Raw genomic sequence first — 17,866 nt, forward strand, 5'->3', positions numbered from 1 at the left:
GATTATTCAAATTGGCAGTTCATACTTATGCCTTTAAAATTCTACATAATTTTTCTAACAATATTATGTAATAATAATTATTACTCCTGCTCCTGCATCAGCGTCAATAGTTCACGAAGTGTTACTAGATGGCGTAATTTTGAAACGCACTACTGGCGCTTGATAAATTTGAGTTATATTGCTTCTGTTCATAAAATATGTAGATTCTTGTATTTCAAATAAAAGATAATACGTTGTTAACCTAATTGATGCATACAAGTGCAATGAATATAATATTTTAGTCGATTTCATTCGGATTAGAAACCTATGCTTCTACCTGTACAGCACTACATACGTCACTGTGACATTGACAGTTTGGTTTCTAGGTTGTTTGCTTCCCAGCTACTCGTTCAATATTTTCCTAAGTGCTCAAGGAAAAATCGATATGGAAAACAAAAGTGACGACAATAATGCCCCAGAGACAATTTTCGACGCTATCGGCCAAGGGATTTTGCCGAGTTCAAGAACATTCTCGCCCAACATAAAGGCGACGTTAATTTCTTCGATGAAAATGGTATGACCGCGCTCCAGCACGCCGCATATAAGGGAACAAGGATATGGTGCAATTACTGCTCGATAGGGTAAGCACTATTGATATTAGCGTCACGTACGTACGATTGTCCGTAGCCTAACGTTTAAATATATATCCATGTTACAGGGCGCAGACGTAAACTCTGGCAAACATGAGTACAACTACACGGCGCTGCACTTCGGAGCGCTGTCGGGCAGTTCTGAGGTGTGCAAGCTGCTACTGGACGCTGGCGCGAAACCTACAGCCACCAACTCCGTAGGGCGGACCGCTTCGCAAATGGCGGCGTTTGTGGGCAACCACCATACTGTCGCCACAATCAACAATTACATACCAAGAAGTGAGATCGCTTACTATTCATTACCTCGGGGTCAGCAGACAGAGCCCTACCTACCTCCTATCTTAGTAGACCCTCTCCATAAGTTTGTACTTGGTGTCAACATTCATCCTGTTAGGTTAGCCCTCAACCTGCAGCACATCACTGGCCTCTTAGACAGTGCCGATAAAGCTAGTAATGTCTTGGAAATGTTGTCCAAGAAGGAGGTAACCCGAGGCAGTGACACCAATGAAGTTATGGCCTTTAAATACCACTACTTGTCTTACATTCTTAGAGTAATTCATAATATTAAGGATAAGCAAAAACAAGTAGAGAAAGATGAAAAGAAAAACGACATTATCGACATGTTCTCTAAAAGTTATTAAAACCTGGAAAAGATGGTGTTTCTTTAGATCTGATGGATGCGTTCCTGAAGGATTGTGTGAGGGAATTCCCGTACAGAGAATGCACAACATTCCACCAAATGGTGACTTCATTGACTAGTAAAGACCCACCTCCAGCCCTCACGGTTATAAACTGTACAATTAATGGTCAGAGAGGATTTGTTGACGCCATACCCTATTGTAGTACCTGCGGGGAAGAAAAACCTGCCAAGAAATGCTCTAAATGTAAATCTGTGCAATATTGCGACCGAGAGTGCCAGCGTCTCCACTGGTTTGTACATAAAAAAGCCTGTAACAGAGAATCGAGTGCACCTGTGGCCTCAACCAACGCTAAAGTTAACATTGACGCCAACGAGCTGAGTTCTGAGCTGCAAAACCTGATAGCTGGTTAGGGAAACTGTAGTTAAATGTAATGAACATCATTTGATGATACAATCAAGTTTAATATTTTTCTTCACAATGTAGGACGCTTGATGTGTACTTTTGGTGTAATTAAGTTGTCATTATCAAATATGCTTTTGTTTTGTGGACCAATTAATGTCATCAATCTGTATTAGGTAATTACAGTAATAATTGGATTATTCTTGAATTCTATGTTATATTAGTGGTATCATTTTGATATATTGGCTTCTGTATTCTTTGTTATACCATATTCAACATGTTTGAACAATATTGTGAAAAATAACACCAAGTTAAGAATCTTTAATGTAATTTGTAAGGTGTATTTTTGTGTATTATTGTCAACAAGTGTAATAACATAAGTAATTTAAACATTTTGATGGTAATTAAATATTTCAGTACTGAATGTTTCTTTTGATTACACCATTGGTTGACAGGTATGGGATTATTAAAAACATTATTTTGTAACCATACAAATTTATTTCCAATAAAATACTTGTATTTAACTGGTTTAAATTATTTACAATATTTACATTGTTACTTGACATAGCAATTACTTATTTAGCATGTTCATATTATAGTACATTATTGCATATAAATAACATGCAACATAAGACAAAGAAATCAAGGAAAAATTGAAATTGAAATAAAATTGATCCTAAAAATAAAATTAGAAGAAATAGAATGAATATATTTTTATTCTTAAGGCACAGCTATCACAATAATAAATTCTATGCTTGTGTAACGAGGTAGTTATGTTCTATAAAATATGTATATTACATCATATTTCTAAGTACTAAAACAATATTTACAATATTAAGTTATTGCAAAGACATTTGATTACCTAAAGAAGAATAAAATAAGTTGTTGCTTTAAATAACAATAGTACGAGTTTACTTGATGGGTATCGTATACACTTATGCAATTAAAAACTCTATTGTACATTAATCTCTAATTAAATTATACACAATTATATTAACCTTCGCCCAGAAGAGCGCTGATGGTAAAACTTTTGACGCGGCGGCAGGGCGCGGGCTCCCTGCCGCGGGAGGAGAGGAGCAATTTAGGCGGCGGCGGCGGTGCGGCCGGAGCCCCAAGCGAACCCACCCGGCATCGGAGTGTTGGGCCATATACCCAACGGCATTGGCATATGTAAAGGTCCTAAGTATGGCAGTTCGGGAGGGTAGAAAGCTGTGGGAGGAGGCGTGATGTTCTCAGGGGGCGCCACCAGCGGCGCGGGAGACTCCACGAGCGGCGGCGAGCGCGGTGACGACGACCGCAGGCTCCCCTCCTCCGAACAAGATGACGCAGCGTCTGAACAGGGTCGTTTAGCTTCACTGGACTCGCTGCTAGATGGCTCTGAATTGTCGCCACTGTCTAAGTTCTTCCGTTTACACTTCGATTGACCGCAGGCCCGGAATCCTTTAGCGAATGGATTATTGTCGATTTTTAGTTTTGTAATGCGATCATTCTGTGAACAAGGAAAAGTATTGTTTAACACCTTATGACTCATTATACTTTATAATTTATAACTATAATGACTACAACAAATTAGGTATGAACATAAAACGTATCAAATTTAAATATCCCAATATTGTACATCAAACGGAAATTTTGTTATCTCGTTTCGAGAATGCAATTTAAACATCCGTTTCCGCATACATCCCTCGTGTCGCTAATAGCTTTAAGGGCTAATTGTTGCACATGTGGCGTGCGGTGTGCCGCAAGTAGGCGACAGGCCAATTAGCATGGCATGTATGCGTGTCGCCGACGTCGGCGCTTCGGCGGCCGCCCGTCGCGCTGTGTGCTACACCGCGGCGCCACCCGACAGTGCGGATTCTTCTAAAGGCACACCGTAACAAGATATTTGATACTTATTAGCCCATAGTTTGTGTAAATGACTGTGACAATTTTGAGAGATGCTTGTCAGCAGATTTCGTCAACAGTTAAATCGAAAACTTTTAGCATTTCACCCTTGTTTGCAGTCGAAAGGTTTTAACGTTCTACGGCAAATTGCGGAATGCAAATATTACCGTTGTGACTTGAGACACGTGAAGTCACTTGTAAATGATTGTTTACATGGCATGATAAGGCGGCGCCAGCGGGTGCTGTTTGCTCACCCCACTAGCAGATAACGGGCAACGCGCGGAGATAACGAGCAGTGCTAAAAGCCTGTTATTAGTGTCGCGAAGTGGACTTTTTGAGTCAGCCGGTTAGTAAGGGCTCGATGCTCAAGCAGCGACGGGCGCCGCCCTGGGCCCGCCCTGTCGCCTGTGACGTCACGAGACAAACATGCCGTCGCTTTTACTTTTTGCATGACTATTTCACATATTGAGACTGTCGCCAGTTTTTTTAGAATTGTGTAATTAGGATGCAAATAAAAGCTTATCAACGTGACGTCTGTGTTCATTACGGGACAGTAAAATAGCACATGTTTAAAAAAATATAACTGTAAGAATTCCTGTGCAGGCTCCGTGTTGTTGTAATTGGAGTGCCACCTAGTTACGCTCTGTAATAGGCGGCAATGTCCACAAAAGATTTTCTAATTCGTTGATAATTCGCAACAATAGACGCGCCGGCGAGCGGTCGCCTGGCTAGGGATAATGCGCAATGATACGCCGCCGGTCTCTACGCAGACAATGGTCCCGTTAGACGGACAATATAGAGATAATCCCACAAAGCTCCCGATGAAATGGATGCGAGAAAACTTTCGCGCCTCGCTGCAGTCAACATGAAAAACGCCGCAGGAGTAAAGAAGCCGCGCCATCCTAATTATGCTCGGGGTGGATTATGCAAGGAGACCGTACGCTGCGCTGGCCGTCAAAGAGACATTACAACATCGGAAAACAAACAGCGGGAGGGCCCCATTACTAACTGGCTATTTAAAACTACCGACTTAACGCGACGTAGTAATAATTAAATCATGGGATTATGTCATATGTCTGTATAATCGGTATGATTGTGATATGCCGACAATGTAATATACGATTGATGCAAGTACATAACGATTAAAAGGAGCTAATTAAAATTGTATTTATGAGCATAAAACAGGAAAGTTACGAATAAGGTGGATAACCAGTATTCCAAAATACCCGTGGAGATATATTTTAGTTTCAATTAATTTACAAACACAACAAAAATTTACGATTACAAACCTTATTGCCCATTTGGGTAATGGGCAATAAGGTTTATAATTCATTAATTTTATCTTATACTTTGATAATACTGCGATAATTATAAAATACGTTAGATAAAGAGGAATAACGGGGTAGCTATACTACCCTGTTCAAGATTAAGGATTTAATAGAACCTCTATTTACGAAAGTACAGTATATCCGCGTGCACAATTCAGGGGCAGCCAAACATGTTAGAATAACAAGAGAACAAACATACCGCTCGGACAAAAACATCAAATTACTCGCCATTGTTTTGTTAAGAGACTTTCATAATGACCAGTCGTGTCGCCGCTGCTTGCAATCTGCGTTTTTTGTGAGGGTCCGTTACTCATACGCTCGTAAAAGCTTTGGCGCCTTCGATGTCGCGCGTCATTGCAAAAAAAAAACTGGGACTTCATAAGTGCGAATCACGGGACGTTCGTAGAAACGTACTACGTTTTCTGGGAACTTACGGTTATGTGTTAAAAGTTCGATTATATCTTTTGGGATTGCCTTTGATTTTAATCATGACTATTGACATGCTACGTTATCCATATATTTTCCTTCAGTGTAATGTTGCTTTCATTAGAAAAACAATAGGTAATGTGTGTAAAATAGAATTTCCTTTTTCTAAATTAATAAATATTTTTCAATTTTTCGCTAAATTTAAGTAGTGGGTCCTTTTTATACCTCATTTATTATTCCTTACTATTTTACTAATTTTATAAATGCGAATGTTTATGAAAATATTTGGACGTTTAGTTAGAAGTAAACGTTTGAACGGATTATGATGTAATTTGGCTCACGGGTAGATCATATCATGGATTAACACAGACTACTGTTTATCCCAGTAATTTTCTCCCATAAGAAATAATGTGGTTTTGAAATAGATGGCGCTCACGCCGTACACTTAGCGTTATGATTCGCTTCAGTCTTTGAGGGATTTCAGTAATGGGAATGGTTGTTGACGCGGGCGAAGCCGCAAACAACTCCGTGTCTATTTTCCTTTAGGATATAATGTTATTTAAATTACAGCAAATGCGTGTACAAACCTGGTAAGCAGTAACAGCGATGAACTCAGTCTCTGGGAATGAGAAGGCGGCGTGCGGCGCGCCCCACGCCAGCGCGGCCGCGTCGCGCGCTCTCACTATCAGAACCCGGGGGCGGTACTTGTGCATGGACGTAAGTACCATCTGAAACAAAGAAATAACATTTGTTAACTCTGTTACTTATAGATAATTAGCTTTTGCTCGCGGCTTCGCCCGCGTTAAGGACTTTTTCGGGATAATTTTATTTCCGACTTACTTATACTTTTTAAATTGTAGCTTATGTGTTATTCTGATGTACCAGTATTGCTGTAAAGTTTCATCCAAATCCGTTCAGAAGTTTTTTTCGTGATAGGAACAAACACACATACATCTATACATTCATCTTCACAAACTTTCGCATTTATTATATTGGTAGGATTGCAGTTAACAAATTCTTTATTATATTCTGTTTAAGTTTGATTCTAAAAAAATATCGTGTTATGTTGCCTTTTTTTAAGATTTTTCAAATTATTTATAACAAGTAACATAAAAAATGAGAGAAAGTAACACAAAACATGTGATAATTATCACAGTAATATCACTTCGAAAATATCAACTAAAATGTACGGTACTAATTTGATTTATATTAAAGTCTAAATATTTTATATAAAATCGCATCAACCCACATTTTTTAACAATATAAAATAGTGTATACTTTGTGGACTTATTTATATTTCGGGATTCAAATTCATTCAAATCAGTCCAAATTTAAAAAGAACTCGTCAACAAAATTTACAAACACCATAAAAGTATAATTACGTCTTAAGATTGTAATGGTGCTATTAAAAACGATTTCAAAATAAATGCATATGTGACGGTTACTGTTAAGTCAATAGTAGATAAACTATTGGCAACACCTCACAAAAGAGGAACATTGTCAAAAAACAAATAAAACATCAACAAGTGGTTAAAAAAGCTATGTAGCCGTCGCGTCGGGCGGGCGGGCCGGCGCGGCGGTCTGTGTGCATTGTACGAGGGCTCTTATCTGAGGTACTTGACGCGCGAATACAAGCTACCTGCGCGGGCGGAACGGCTGAGCGGCGGAGCGGGCGCCAAACACAAGTGCAACCACTTCAACTGAAGGGGTTTGATACCATTGTTTTACTTGTGTTCGTATACAAATTTCACTAATCTCGAGTAACTGTAGAGCTAAGAGTTCACTCAGTTATGAATAATTCTTAAGTATTTAATATTTTAAAACACAGTAGTGTCTGTCGTTTTTATGGTATGCAGGTATGTACTTGTAAATACCGTTTAAGAAATAGAGAATACGTTTAATTACAAGCAAGTATAACAAGAAAAAAGTAGATTGGTAATGTAAAACAAAACAAAACATTTTAACCATTTTACTGTTTTTACTAAAAATTGTAATCTAATTAGTAAAAAGTTATGAGACATTTCGCACTACGATGTCCGCCGGTCCGTAAACACATGCGCAAGATGTTTACTAAAAGATAAAGTCGTCTAGACACTGGTCAACTGTGAGATTTATCTCGCCGAGACGATTGTCAGTTTGCAAACTGTCGCGTTTTGTCAACAAGTATGAACGCACCTTTTGACCAGTCACGCCATGTGTGTGATAACTTCTGTAGGCCTACAACTGTATGTCTATTAAATTATAGTACTGTATATAATTTTACTAGTTAAATGCAAATAATGCTTCATTTTACTTTCGAACGCGACAATAATAAAAAGAAAATCTTTACAAAATATTTATTCACGTGCAAATTGTTCATTATACATAGAATTTAATCCGTAAAGAAGTTTACGACAAATCTATCAATAAAAGTTGTAAGTACGATAGTGATGTAACATTCGTGAACAACTCTTCAAGATAGAGACGGCACCCTTATTTTTTATTATAAATAAAATCAGACAAACAACCAAGCGATAAAGGCGGTGTACGTTAGTTTCTGAGGTGTGTGACACGGACAGTATGACAGATAGACAGGCCGAATGTATCGGCGTGTTCGGAAGCTCGATCAATCACGCACCCGCTCTGAGCTGACGAGATCCTACTGATTGTGGCTGAACGATTAGATAGCTGTTGTTTTTGCATGATATATCTAATACGATTAGTTTCTATTCAATACTGACATAATAAGGAAATAATTTGCCGGGTTGAATTAAAACTTACTTTAGTTTGTTGAAAGAATTTAGGTGGTTATTGTAAACATGAACGTTTAAACTTTAAATGTAGGGAAAAGTGTAAATAACTTTTACAATTATATATCAAAATAATTTCCATGAAAGCTACGTCAGACAGGCAGTAAAGCAAAATTCTTTCTGCATTTTTATTACTTAGTGTTGCGCAAACCCTATATTGACCTACGAACGGCAACTATAACCATAATGAATTAACATTCAAAATTCTACGTAACAGTCCAAAAGAATTACACACAGCGGTTATGCACGCGTCAATTAATGACGAAGAGATATTCAAGTTTATCAATTATTTTTAATTATAATTACAGCTCTCCATATCCTTCGTGACCTTTGAGGACATGACGTACGTGCGGCTCGCAGATGGGAATCATTTGCGAAGACTTACTATTATGCTGTCTCGTTTGAAGAAATAATCAATGACTGCACGACTTCATATGTTAATGTTTTACTTAAATTACAGTTTACAAGGCGCTTTATACCTTTTTAGTTTATTTTATGGCAACAATATTTATTTTTATTTAATTATTCCATAACTGTTATGAAGGAAGGTTTATGAGAGTTGTATATTGTCATTTATTTTTGAACAAATATTTCCCAATAAAGCTTTATTTAAAGTCAGAGACGTTGTCTATAATGTAGATAGTCTGGGTAGACCGAGTTGCAATATGTGTTCAAAAAAAAAATACACTAAGAACTATATAATACATCTATTAGTAAAGATCTTTGTTGTTTCATTTCGTTTTTTAATAAGTGTCGGGAACAATCTAACTCACATTTATTTTAGTATTTGTTAATAATCACGGGCAACTGTTTACATTACTTGTGCGTTTACCTATCAACTTACAAAATCAATAAATCAAATACAAAACTTATTTAATTAAATAAAGAAATAAAAGTAAAGGTCTGTAATGATTCTTTCACGTGTCCAGATTACCGTTACGCGTTGGTTTGCGTTTATCTACGATCAAACTGCAGGGTTATGTTACACGCGTTTTATTCCTTAATTAATACTAAAAACAATCACAGTGGCGTGACAGATGCGAGAGATAAGAGTTGTACAGTCAGCAAATGTGAGTGAACTTATCCAGCGGCTCAAACTAAAATAACATTTTATATATATTGCCCTTTGTCTAAAAAAATAAACCATCTATAGTACTTTTGTAAAAAAATCTTTGCTGAAGACACCAAATTTCATATAGATGTTTAGAAGTGTTTATTTTTTATGCTATTTTTGTTTCTGACGATACCGTGCCGCAGTCAAGGGTATGGTACCCTCTCCCGTGCCACTGCGCGTTCCCGATCAAAATCTACGATTACTTAAATGTGTCGTAAACCTTGCCTTACATGTGTTTTTTGACATATACACGTCCCTGTTTTGTAGGGTAAAGATTCGTGCTAATGATTTTGGTTCCGCGATCGTTTTTGTGATGCAACATGTTTTACAATATTATTGGCTTTGTTAGTGTTAGATGTTTTTTGTGTTTCGTAAACTAAGAAAATTGTATTTCTCGAATAACTCTCAACCCTTAAACTCAACGGCTTGGCTGTGCTTTTTGCATTGCTTTAGTTCATGGGCGACGTATGCTACTTCACATCAGGCGAACGGCTCGAATTTGTCTATTAAAGCCATAAAAAAAATACTCCGATCAGTGTACACAAAGGTTTATAAGGATTCGTACTGAGAATCCGAGACAACACTTCTTAGTTTCTTAGCATTATTTTTGTCTTTCGATAAGGAGATTTCTCTCCTTACACATAGTTTTATAATTCGAGAGACCCTCAATTTTTAGATATTAATTATGTATGTCTAAAAAGCGTCTTTATATTTAGATATGTAAATAATTTGTTAATTGTTGAACAAATATCTCAAGCTTGCCTCAGCGTTCGCATTGATTGCAATCTTTAGACACAGGTATCATTATAATTGTGAAATTTTCTCTATTTATTAAATTATCACAAATTGACCTGAATAACCGATAATTATCGAAGTTTGCATAATGCCCACGCAGAGTAGCGGTAGCGATCTTTTCATCTTAGATAGATAGCTGGAATTCGCTTATAAACAATATTCTAGGATTTTAAATGATTGTTAATTGCATGAGCTATCTCTAATCCTTTTCTAAATTAACCTAATCGCTTCTCACTTAAAAATCGACAAAGATATCTGTAATCCTTTCACTGTAATTGCCTTTTACTTAACTGACTAATCCGTTTCGTAATTACTCGCTCTTTTCTCACACGAAAATCTCTAAGCACCCTTTTGATAGAACGTTAAAAATCCTCAAAAGGGTGAACAAAGCATTGTATTGAGGCTTTTTATCGCAGGTGGTAATCTCAAGTGTACAACAAATGGACGTTTTCCGTGCGAATTGACCCGCTCCCTGAATCCCGGTAGCGCGGCGCATTGTTAAGGAGCCTTCACAAAGACGCCGCCCGCCGTGCGGCTCTAAGCCTGCGTCTTGATCGCGGCGCATCGAGTCCTACGCACTGAAGCGTACCCAATGGTTTTTGCCTTCTCTACCCATCATATCCATCGTAACAATAAGTGTTATGACGTCTTTCACATGTCTGATAGCCGTAAAGGCACGTTGTTGTGATAGGTGAGCGATGTGGGTTCAAATTCTTCCACAGAGAGGTCCGGTAGAGTTCAAAGACTTTTAATTGATGTTCGTAAAACAGCCATTAATGCTTAATATTTAAATAATAATTTTTCACGGTGTCTAAACTCATGATTTATACATCCTTGCAATAATATTAAAATTCAAAACTAAAATGATTAAATGATAAATCACATATGCATATTTCGTATTCGTTTAAGTTTGTAAAAGTCGGCGTCTGTTATTTGTATGAATATAAAGCATACATTTCTTTAAACGCCATTAATCGAGGCGTCAACCGCCCTGTCCAAACACACCGCCCGAATAAAGAAATACAGTTACGCGCCGGCACAAAGCCTTCGTACCATGCTTTCAGCGTATTTGTTCAAGTGACGAAGTGCTTATAGACGGCTTTGTGCGCGCGAGACTCCTGCGGCGAGAACTCGCGCGTTACATCGCTAATGTAAACTCATCTTTATATCAACTACTTACAGTTTACTATAGAATGGTAAGCGCTCCGAAGCTATTGCTTTACTCTGTATGTTATTTATATTTAATTTCTATGTTTAAGTATATAGCGTTCATAATAGAATGTTCGGTTAATGTACGTGTTTGGGAAGTTCTGCAAGGTAGGCGTTCCCGTTTATACAGCGCAGTCACGACGCGATATCTTAGATTGTAATAACATAACTTTTACTTATATCTTTAGGTGAATATATTATAGACTATAAATTCTTTTAAAAATATTAGGTCATTATTTATCATCAATATCGATTAGAATCTCTGATAAGAGGATGTGAGATCAAGCGTCACATTGACATTTTACTTACCTACTTATTTCTATTTTTATTACAAATTTAATAGAAATCCTAGTTTATACACTCAAAGCTATTTTTATACATTGTATCTAGACAAGTTATGCGTAAGCGACGCATCTGTCATAAATTACGCACATTCATATTCCAAGTAAAGTGTTTAATAAAGTTAAATATTAGTTTCTGACAAGCATTGTTATTAACAGCCCGTAAGCATAGGTACTGACAACCGGATATAATCAATTTGTACTTACTTGGATGGGAAGGTAAACATAGGCAACTGCTTATTTCCCACTTAGTATAGATTTGAAATGATGTAAAAGAACGTAATGCAGGAAATTCAATTATCATTTACTATTCGCAGTAATCAATCATTTCAATTAATTAAAGACGTAGTAGCTTCATAAAACCATCAACAGTAATTAAGGTGCTATAAATTTTTTATTAATTTAAATCTTGAAATTTATAAAAATACAATGAAAATTAAACAATCAATACAAGATAGCATTAATTTACGTTAATTTTAGTGGTGGTAGAAGTTGTTCGAATTTTTTATAGGTCGTTCAGTAGTCTTAACTTTGATTGAGCTTGCTATAAAAATTCCAGGTTTTTAGATCATGTAATACTGAAACTACAATAAGACATGTACATATTTTTGCCCCTTTAAACGCGAAGTCAATATTTTTATTTTTACACAATTAACATTCTCAGTTAAAATTAAAATAACAAAATTATAGCACTCCGTAGCCACGGTTTTAGAAATTCTCTGAAACACTAATGGGCGAAACGTGACCCAAAATTCGTGACACATAGTCCATTTCCTGCACTGATAATTCCTTTTTGTGCTCAAAATCCTTTGTATATTACCCTAAAACAATACTTTGCGATAGCGTTCGTCACATACCGACGTGCCAAGTCGCAAATCACCCTTATCTTTAGGCCGAGGTTATGTTGATGCCTAGGTTGTGGTACGTATACTGATGTTTGAAATTTTTAGAAACGCTTAAATTCTTACTTTAAGAGTTTGACTTTCAAATAAAAGGTTTATTATATTTTTAAATGCTTTTTTTAACATAATTCTATAAGTTTTGGGGGTATTATATATAGATAAATATATACCACATAAAGCAGGAACGAAAATAAAAAAGAAAAGAATGAAATCGCATTGGGAACTGACAATATTTTGGATACAAATAATTCTGTCTTCTCCTTTTCACAATCTTTCTCTACCACATCAAAGTAAACTTACTAAACACCACATTTCTAGATATTTCGATTTTGTAACATATTTTATCGCGACGTTTAAGAAATATTTTAGTATAGGGGCTGTAGCCAAGATGACTTTATATAATCTACATTCTCTTACGTTATGTATGAGAATGACATCCTAGTGATGGACTCATTAAAAGTATGCCTAAATGAATAAATCCCTCTTAGCCGAATTTCAGCCGCGGCGGCGAATCTATACGGAAATCAGCCAAGTACACACCAGAAATTACAGTGCAACATGTGTGTGCGCAATACACAGATGCACTCTCTGTTTCTTCACTCTCATAGACCTGTGAGGCGACAATCGGACATGATTGAGCGACATCAGGCTTAGCGCCAACGGCTACATGTGCTTACCGAGGTACGCGCCTATCATACCGTCAACTTCCTGACTCCGAGCTGTGCCTGAGTATTTTTTAAGGTGGAAAAATCCGATCATTATTATTTTTGGTCCAACCGAATTCGAACCCAGAACCTCAGCGAGGTAGTACTCGCAGCGTACACAATACAACTATGCCACCGAGGTATGCCTACACTTCTATCCAAGGTGTTGAAGTCCGTTCGGGTTACTGCCGGTGTACACATGTCAACGTCGCCCTAATGTTCCCGGTTATAATGACGTTTTTATCACTCCCAAATATTTACGATGTAATAAACTAACACACGTGCGGTGTGCAATTTGAAAAAAACGATAACATGTCGTATGTTTACTTGTCAGCTAAAACAGATAAGTACTTTAAAAAGACGTTAACATTTAACAGATTTTAAAAGAGGAGAGAATCCTTTCCTTAGTTTAATAAACAACATCCCAAGCTCATTATATTGAGCAAAATTTTTATGTATTGTTAATACTATGCCCGCTTTAAATTAAGGATATGACATAAACTCTCTAAATGACGGAATTATCTGCAACTCAACTTCTCAACGACTAATTATATTTTTAAACTAAATGCAAACTTTATAGGTCCGTTATTGTCGAAGGTTTTATGTTACAATTAATTTCAGCGTAATGCCGGCGATACGTTTTGAAATGATTTTATAAGTGACTATAAAACGGTAATGCATTTTTTATTCTCTGATGTTAGGAATAAAGTTAATTACACCTCCCATCTATAGTCGGCGATCTCAATCAACAACATACAATGGGAAAAACAATAGTTGTTTTGATTTCCCACATTCATTACGGCTTAATCGATGAACACATAAAATGTTAGATACACCGACAGCTATTTCTATGAATTCTAGCGATTAACTGTATTCCACTGCAACTACGAAACAATCAGTGTAATAGCGCTCAAATTCATTAGGCGGGTTGATTTTTTACGTAACACACATATGGATTGTTAATGTTAACACGTACCTAGTATACGGGATGGATTTTTATGTACGTTTTCAGTAACATTAAAATTGAGGATTATTTAATTTTGCTAGGTAGCTGTGCCACCCACGTGATATGTCTTTCTCAGAATTAAAGTAGTGAATATAAATTAAATAATATACGCCTATAATTTTTATTAAGATATCGTGTAGCGTGTCTTATAAACTTTTTTAATCATTAATTTCAAGATTTCATACTTACAAACACAAACTTTAACTCTATAGAATTAGAGTAGAAAATTATTTTAACAATTATAAACTAAACACTTACATGTCCCTGTGCATCCATGGTGTTGTTGGTCAGCTTCAGTTTACTAAACGAAACTGGGTTGGCAGTCCAGTGGTGTCCTGGTGCTGGAGAGTCAGGGTGCAGCATCAGTCTCCTGGGGGATTGTGGCTCCGCGCCGCCCGCCGCTGCCCACGCGCCTCCCGCCCAGCGCCAGCGACGTCGCCCACCAGAGACAGTTCTAGAAGCACGCAGTACTCCTCGCGAGGGTCCAGCCCAGCCAGGGAGATGCGGAAGAAGAGAAGGAAACATGCGCCTGCAATTAACAAAAGAGGTTACTTGTTGAATGACATGTGCTTGTAGTTATGTAGAGAAAAAAGAAACCTATATTATTAAAGATACACACTTGGTACATATTTAAAAGGTAGTTTAGTAACATTATAACTATATTCATATTAAAAATCAGTTCTCTCTTATAGCCCGTATTAAGCTATGCCGAGACTCTTTAGAGACAAAGTTATCTTAGTTAAAACAGCTGGCTATTTGTCTATTTAAGTTTAAAATATTTAAAGTCTTATTGGTTAAAACAGACTTAATTATCGTCCATGAACCAGATAGTGTACCGTAACCACTCCAGAACAAGAAGGGCACAATAAAACAAGTAGAAATGTCGACCGGCTAATAAATAATCGTGCAATACATCACAATGCTGTTCCACGGCGCATTAACTGAATGCCACGGTATCGTTTGCGTTCCGGTCGTCTCCCGTTTTGGAGGGGCGGCGCCTTAACAATGTCGCTCACAAAAACTCACATGTATATTAAAACAAAGAAGGTGATAATAAAATTACGTACAATAGAGCGGGTTGGTTTCTTTAAAGGTTTTATCGTGATTATAAAAGCATGCGATAGGTCGGAATGTGTCGACCAACGAGGGGCTTTTGGCACCCGTGCTGGTGGCTGTGGAGATAGTGTCGTAAATGAGATACATCTGGCGCCGCGCCGCTTATCGATGCGTGGTGACTGTGGGCGACCGCCACTGACCGCCGGGGTGGCGCAGTGGCGGTGCCGGCCGCCTGTGTAATTCACGTCGATTAATACAATTAGGACGTGGTTTTACGCATGGGATTCCGTTGTGTCGCGCTCTCCAGTTGACGCTTTTGAATTGTTTAGTTTTGTTGTTTTTTGTCACATTGCTTAGCGTCACATAGATTTTTTTGTAGCTGCTAGTATTAAGTAACAACATCAACAAATTCGCATTCCAAATTCAAACAATACAGTTGCATCATCTATGGACTAACGTAATGGAATAACAACTTAAACCCATTAAAAATAATGCTGACTGATTAATCTCATTACAAAGATCAATATGATTCATTACATAAAAGTTTCATAAAGTCGCAGTGTCGAGTACTGGCGATACAAGTTCGGCGTGGAATTTCTCATAGATTATTACAGCAGACACGCCAACGCATAAATCTCGCGTATCGAGTGAGTGTCAGGTAGGCAATCAGTCATAATAGAATCGGTTGTTATCAGAGTGCGGGGCACGGGCGGCGGGGAGGGTGCTGCGGCCGGGAGGGCGCGCTAATGCAGCCTCCAGATAAGCCGGTCGACAGGAGCTCAATTAACAACAAACTAAATTAGCCTCCATTTAAAGTTTACGATGCCCGCTACCGCCTTACGTGAGCCGCGAATGATGTACCGACAGAATAATACAGTTGGGTAGTATGATACATTGTAATCTGGTTTTCAAGGGCTTAGCATCTGTGGTATGAGTGCAAAGAAAAATGTGTCTTCTTCCTCAAATTCATAAAACTTATTTTCTTTTGTTAAAAAATGGCTTGGATGCTTTTATATGTAATCTAAAATGTCAACATTTAACACCATAAAATGTTAACATAAAGTAAAACCAACAATTACTTATATTAAAAATATAAAACGGTTTTTTTATTTAAAGATATTCCTCGTATATTCACCTCACCTTCTAATGTTTTACACAGATCATAAAAACCTTGTACCTATTAAAATATTACAAATTATCTACTAGAAAGTTTATATCATTTAAATTACATGATTTCTTTTGTTTTCTATATTCCGAAATGGCTAATTTAAATATGATATAAATTTTACAATAGCGATAAATATTTTTGTAATAAAAAACCAAGGGTTATGAAACAAGAGAAATCCGTTGTCGTAAAAAAAACAAATATAATTTTATATACGCATATGTAATAATATCTTTCATTCAATAGTCCGATAATGCTTAAACACTGTTCAGGAGCTTCTCAATGACAGTAAACATTCTATATGTACATACATAGACAAGTGTTAGTATAGTGCACGGTCGATGCGTTGTCTGTGTTGACGGTACATTGACAAATCCCTTTACTCAGCTACCGTTCGGCGGCGCCCGTTATCAGCTCTCGTCCACTTATCGGCCCGTTTGTGTCCATCGCTCGCGCCGACAAAGAGGTGACGATCAACGCGCAAAATGCAATGCAAAATACAGCGCCGACAAAACTCACCGATACGCACAATCTAAACTACGTACGCGCAAATAGAGTGAACAATATCAATACGTTTACGGCGGCAAACATGTCTCGAACGAAAAGTAGTGTTAAGAATATAATTTCGGCATTTAAAGTCGATATAAAAGCATTTTGTTTACGATATCGTTTAAACGAGAATGCAAATGAAATAAAGATACAATCAAACTGCGCCGCCATAAAAGGCCTCTCGAGAGCGTTAAGCCGCTGATACTTGCCCTCGGCCGCGATGGGAAGGGACTTAGCGAACACAATGGGACCACCAAAATCGCCTTGAATAAACTTTAGAGTGGGTCGTAAATCGGTAACAACTCGCCAATTGCCGCACGGAGGCGCTAACAGCTACACGCCGAGTCAAGAAACTGTCATATCCGCTCTAGCATCCGCACTCGAAATGTTGAAACGGACCGATCCGGTGCACGCTCAGTTTTATATTACAACTTAATATTTGCACCGTTTTGCATCCTGTGAGGAATGCTATGTAAATACCGCGGCTTGAAATCACAGAGCGCACGTTAGGCGCGCCGCTCACGGAATTAGTTTTCATTGAATCGGCGCCTTTCATGATGCGTTCTTCACTCAGCGCGGTCGAGCTTGCCAGTACATTCCCAAAGCGCCCGAACGCAGAAATGATCTCGGTACACTTCACACATAAATAAACATGAATGACAGATAATGAGTGTTGTTTAGTACCGTTTAACGTTCTCGTGTACCATAACCTACCCCTATAGACGGACAGTTATCTTTACTGCTAATTTCATTGGCTTTTTATCGTCAAGTTCAGCGTGGAGGAGACAGTCGTTAAGAGAACAGACACGTCCTTGTCCCCGGTGCCATCTGCGTTCCCTCACACGAGCTGTAACTCGCTAGATAAAAACGGAGGGCCAGCCCGCGCTCGCAGGACCCGGCGCGGTCGGCGGGTACTGCGCTCATTAGCG

General features: G+C 37.8%; 2 protein-coding genes across 2 annotated transcripts; one reads left to right on the forward strand and one right to left on the reverse strand.

Annotated features, from left to right (window-relative positions):
- The first annotated feature begins 344 nt into the window (after positions 1–344).
- On the forward strand, positions 345–2,191 carry LOC115443105 (ankyrin repeat and MYND domain-containing protein 2). Its single transcript, XM_030168379.2, is given in 5 exon segments — positions 345–482; positions 485–580; positions 583–620; positions 698–1,256; positions 1,259–2,191. Coding segments are annotated over 5 exon segments (1,173 nt in total). The 5' UTR covers positions 345–424; the 3' UTR covers positions 1,681–2,191.
- An 11-nt stretch (positions 2,192–2,202) lies between these two features.
- Positions 2,203–14,696, reverse strand: LOC119192470 (T-box transcription factor mls-1-like; the record flags this gene model as incomplete). The annotated part of the gene is given in 6 exon segments (XM_037446285.1): positions 2,203–2,776; positions 2,778–3,158; positions 5,895–6,035; positions 14,426–14,610; positions 14,613–14,673; positions 14,675–14,696. Coding segments are annotated over 6 exon segments (904 nt in total), but the record flags the coding sequence as incomplete, so codon positions are not given.
- Positions 14,697–17,866: the final 3,170 nt, after the last annotated feature.

The sequence above is a fragment of the Manduca sexta genome, unplaced genomic scaffold (assembly GCF_014839805.1).
Source record: "Manduca sexta isolate Smith_Timp_Sample1 unplaced genomic scaffold, JHU_Msex_v1.0 HiC_scaffold_2820, whole genome shotgun sequence".
In the NCBI taxonomy this organism is placed as follows: domain Eukaryota; kingdom Metazoa; phylum Arthropoda; class Insecta; order Lepidoptera; family Sphingidae; genus Manduca; species Manduca sexta.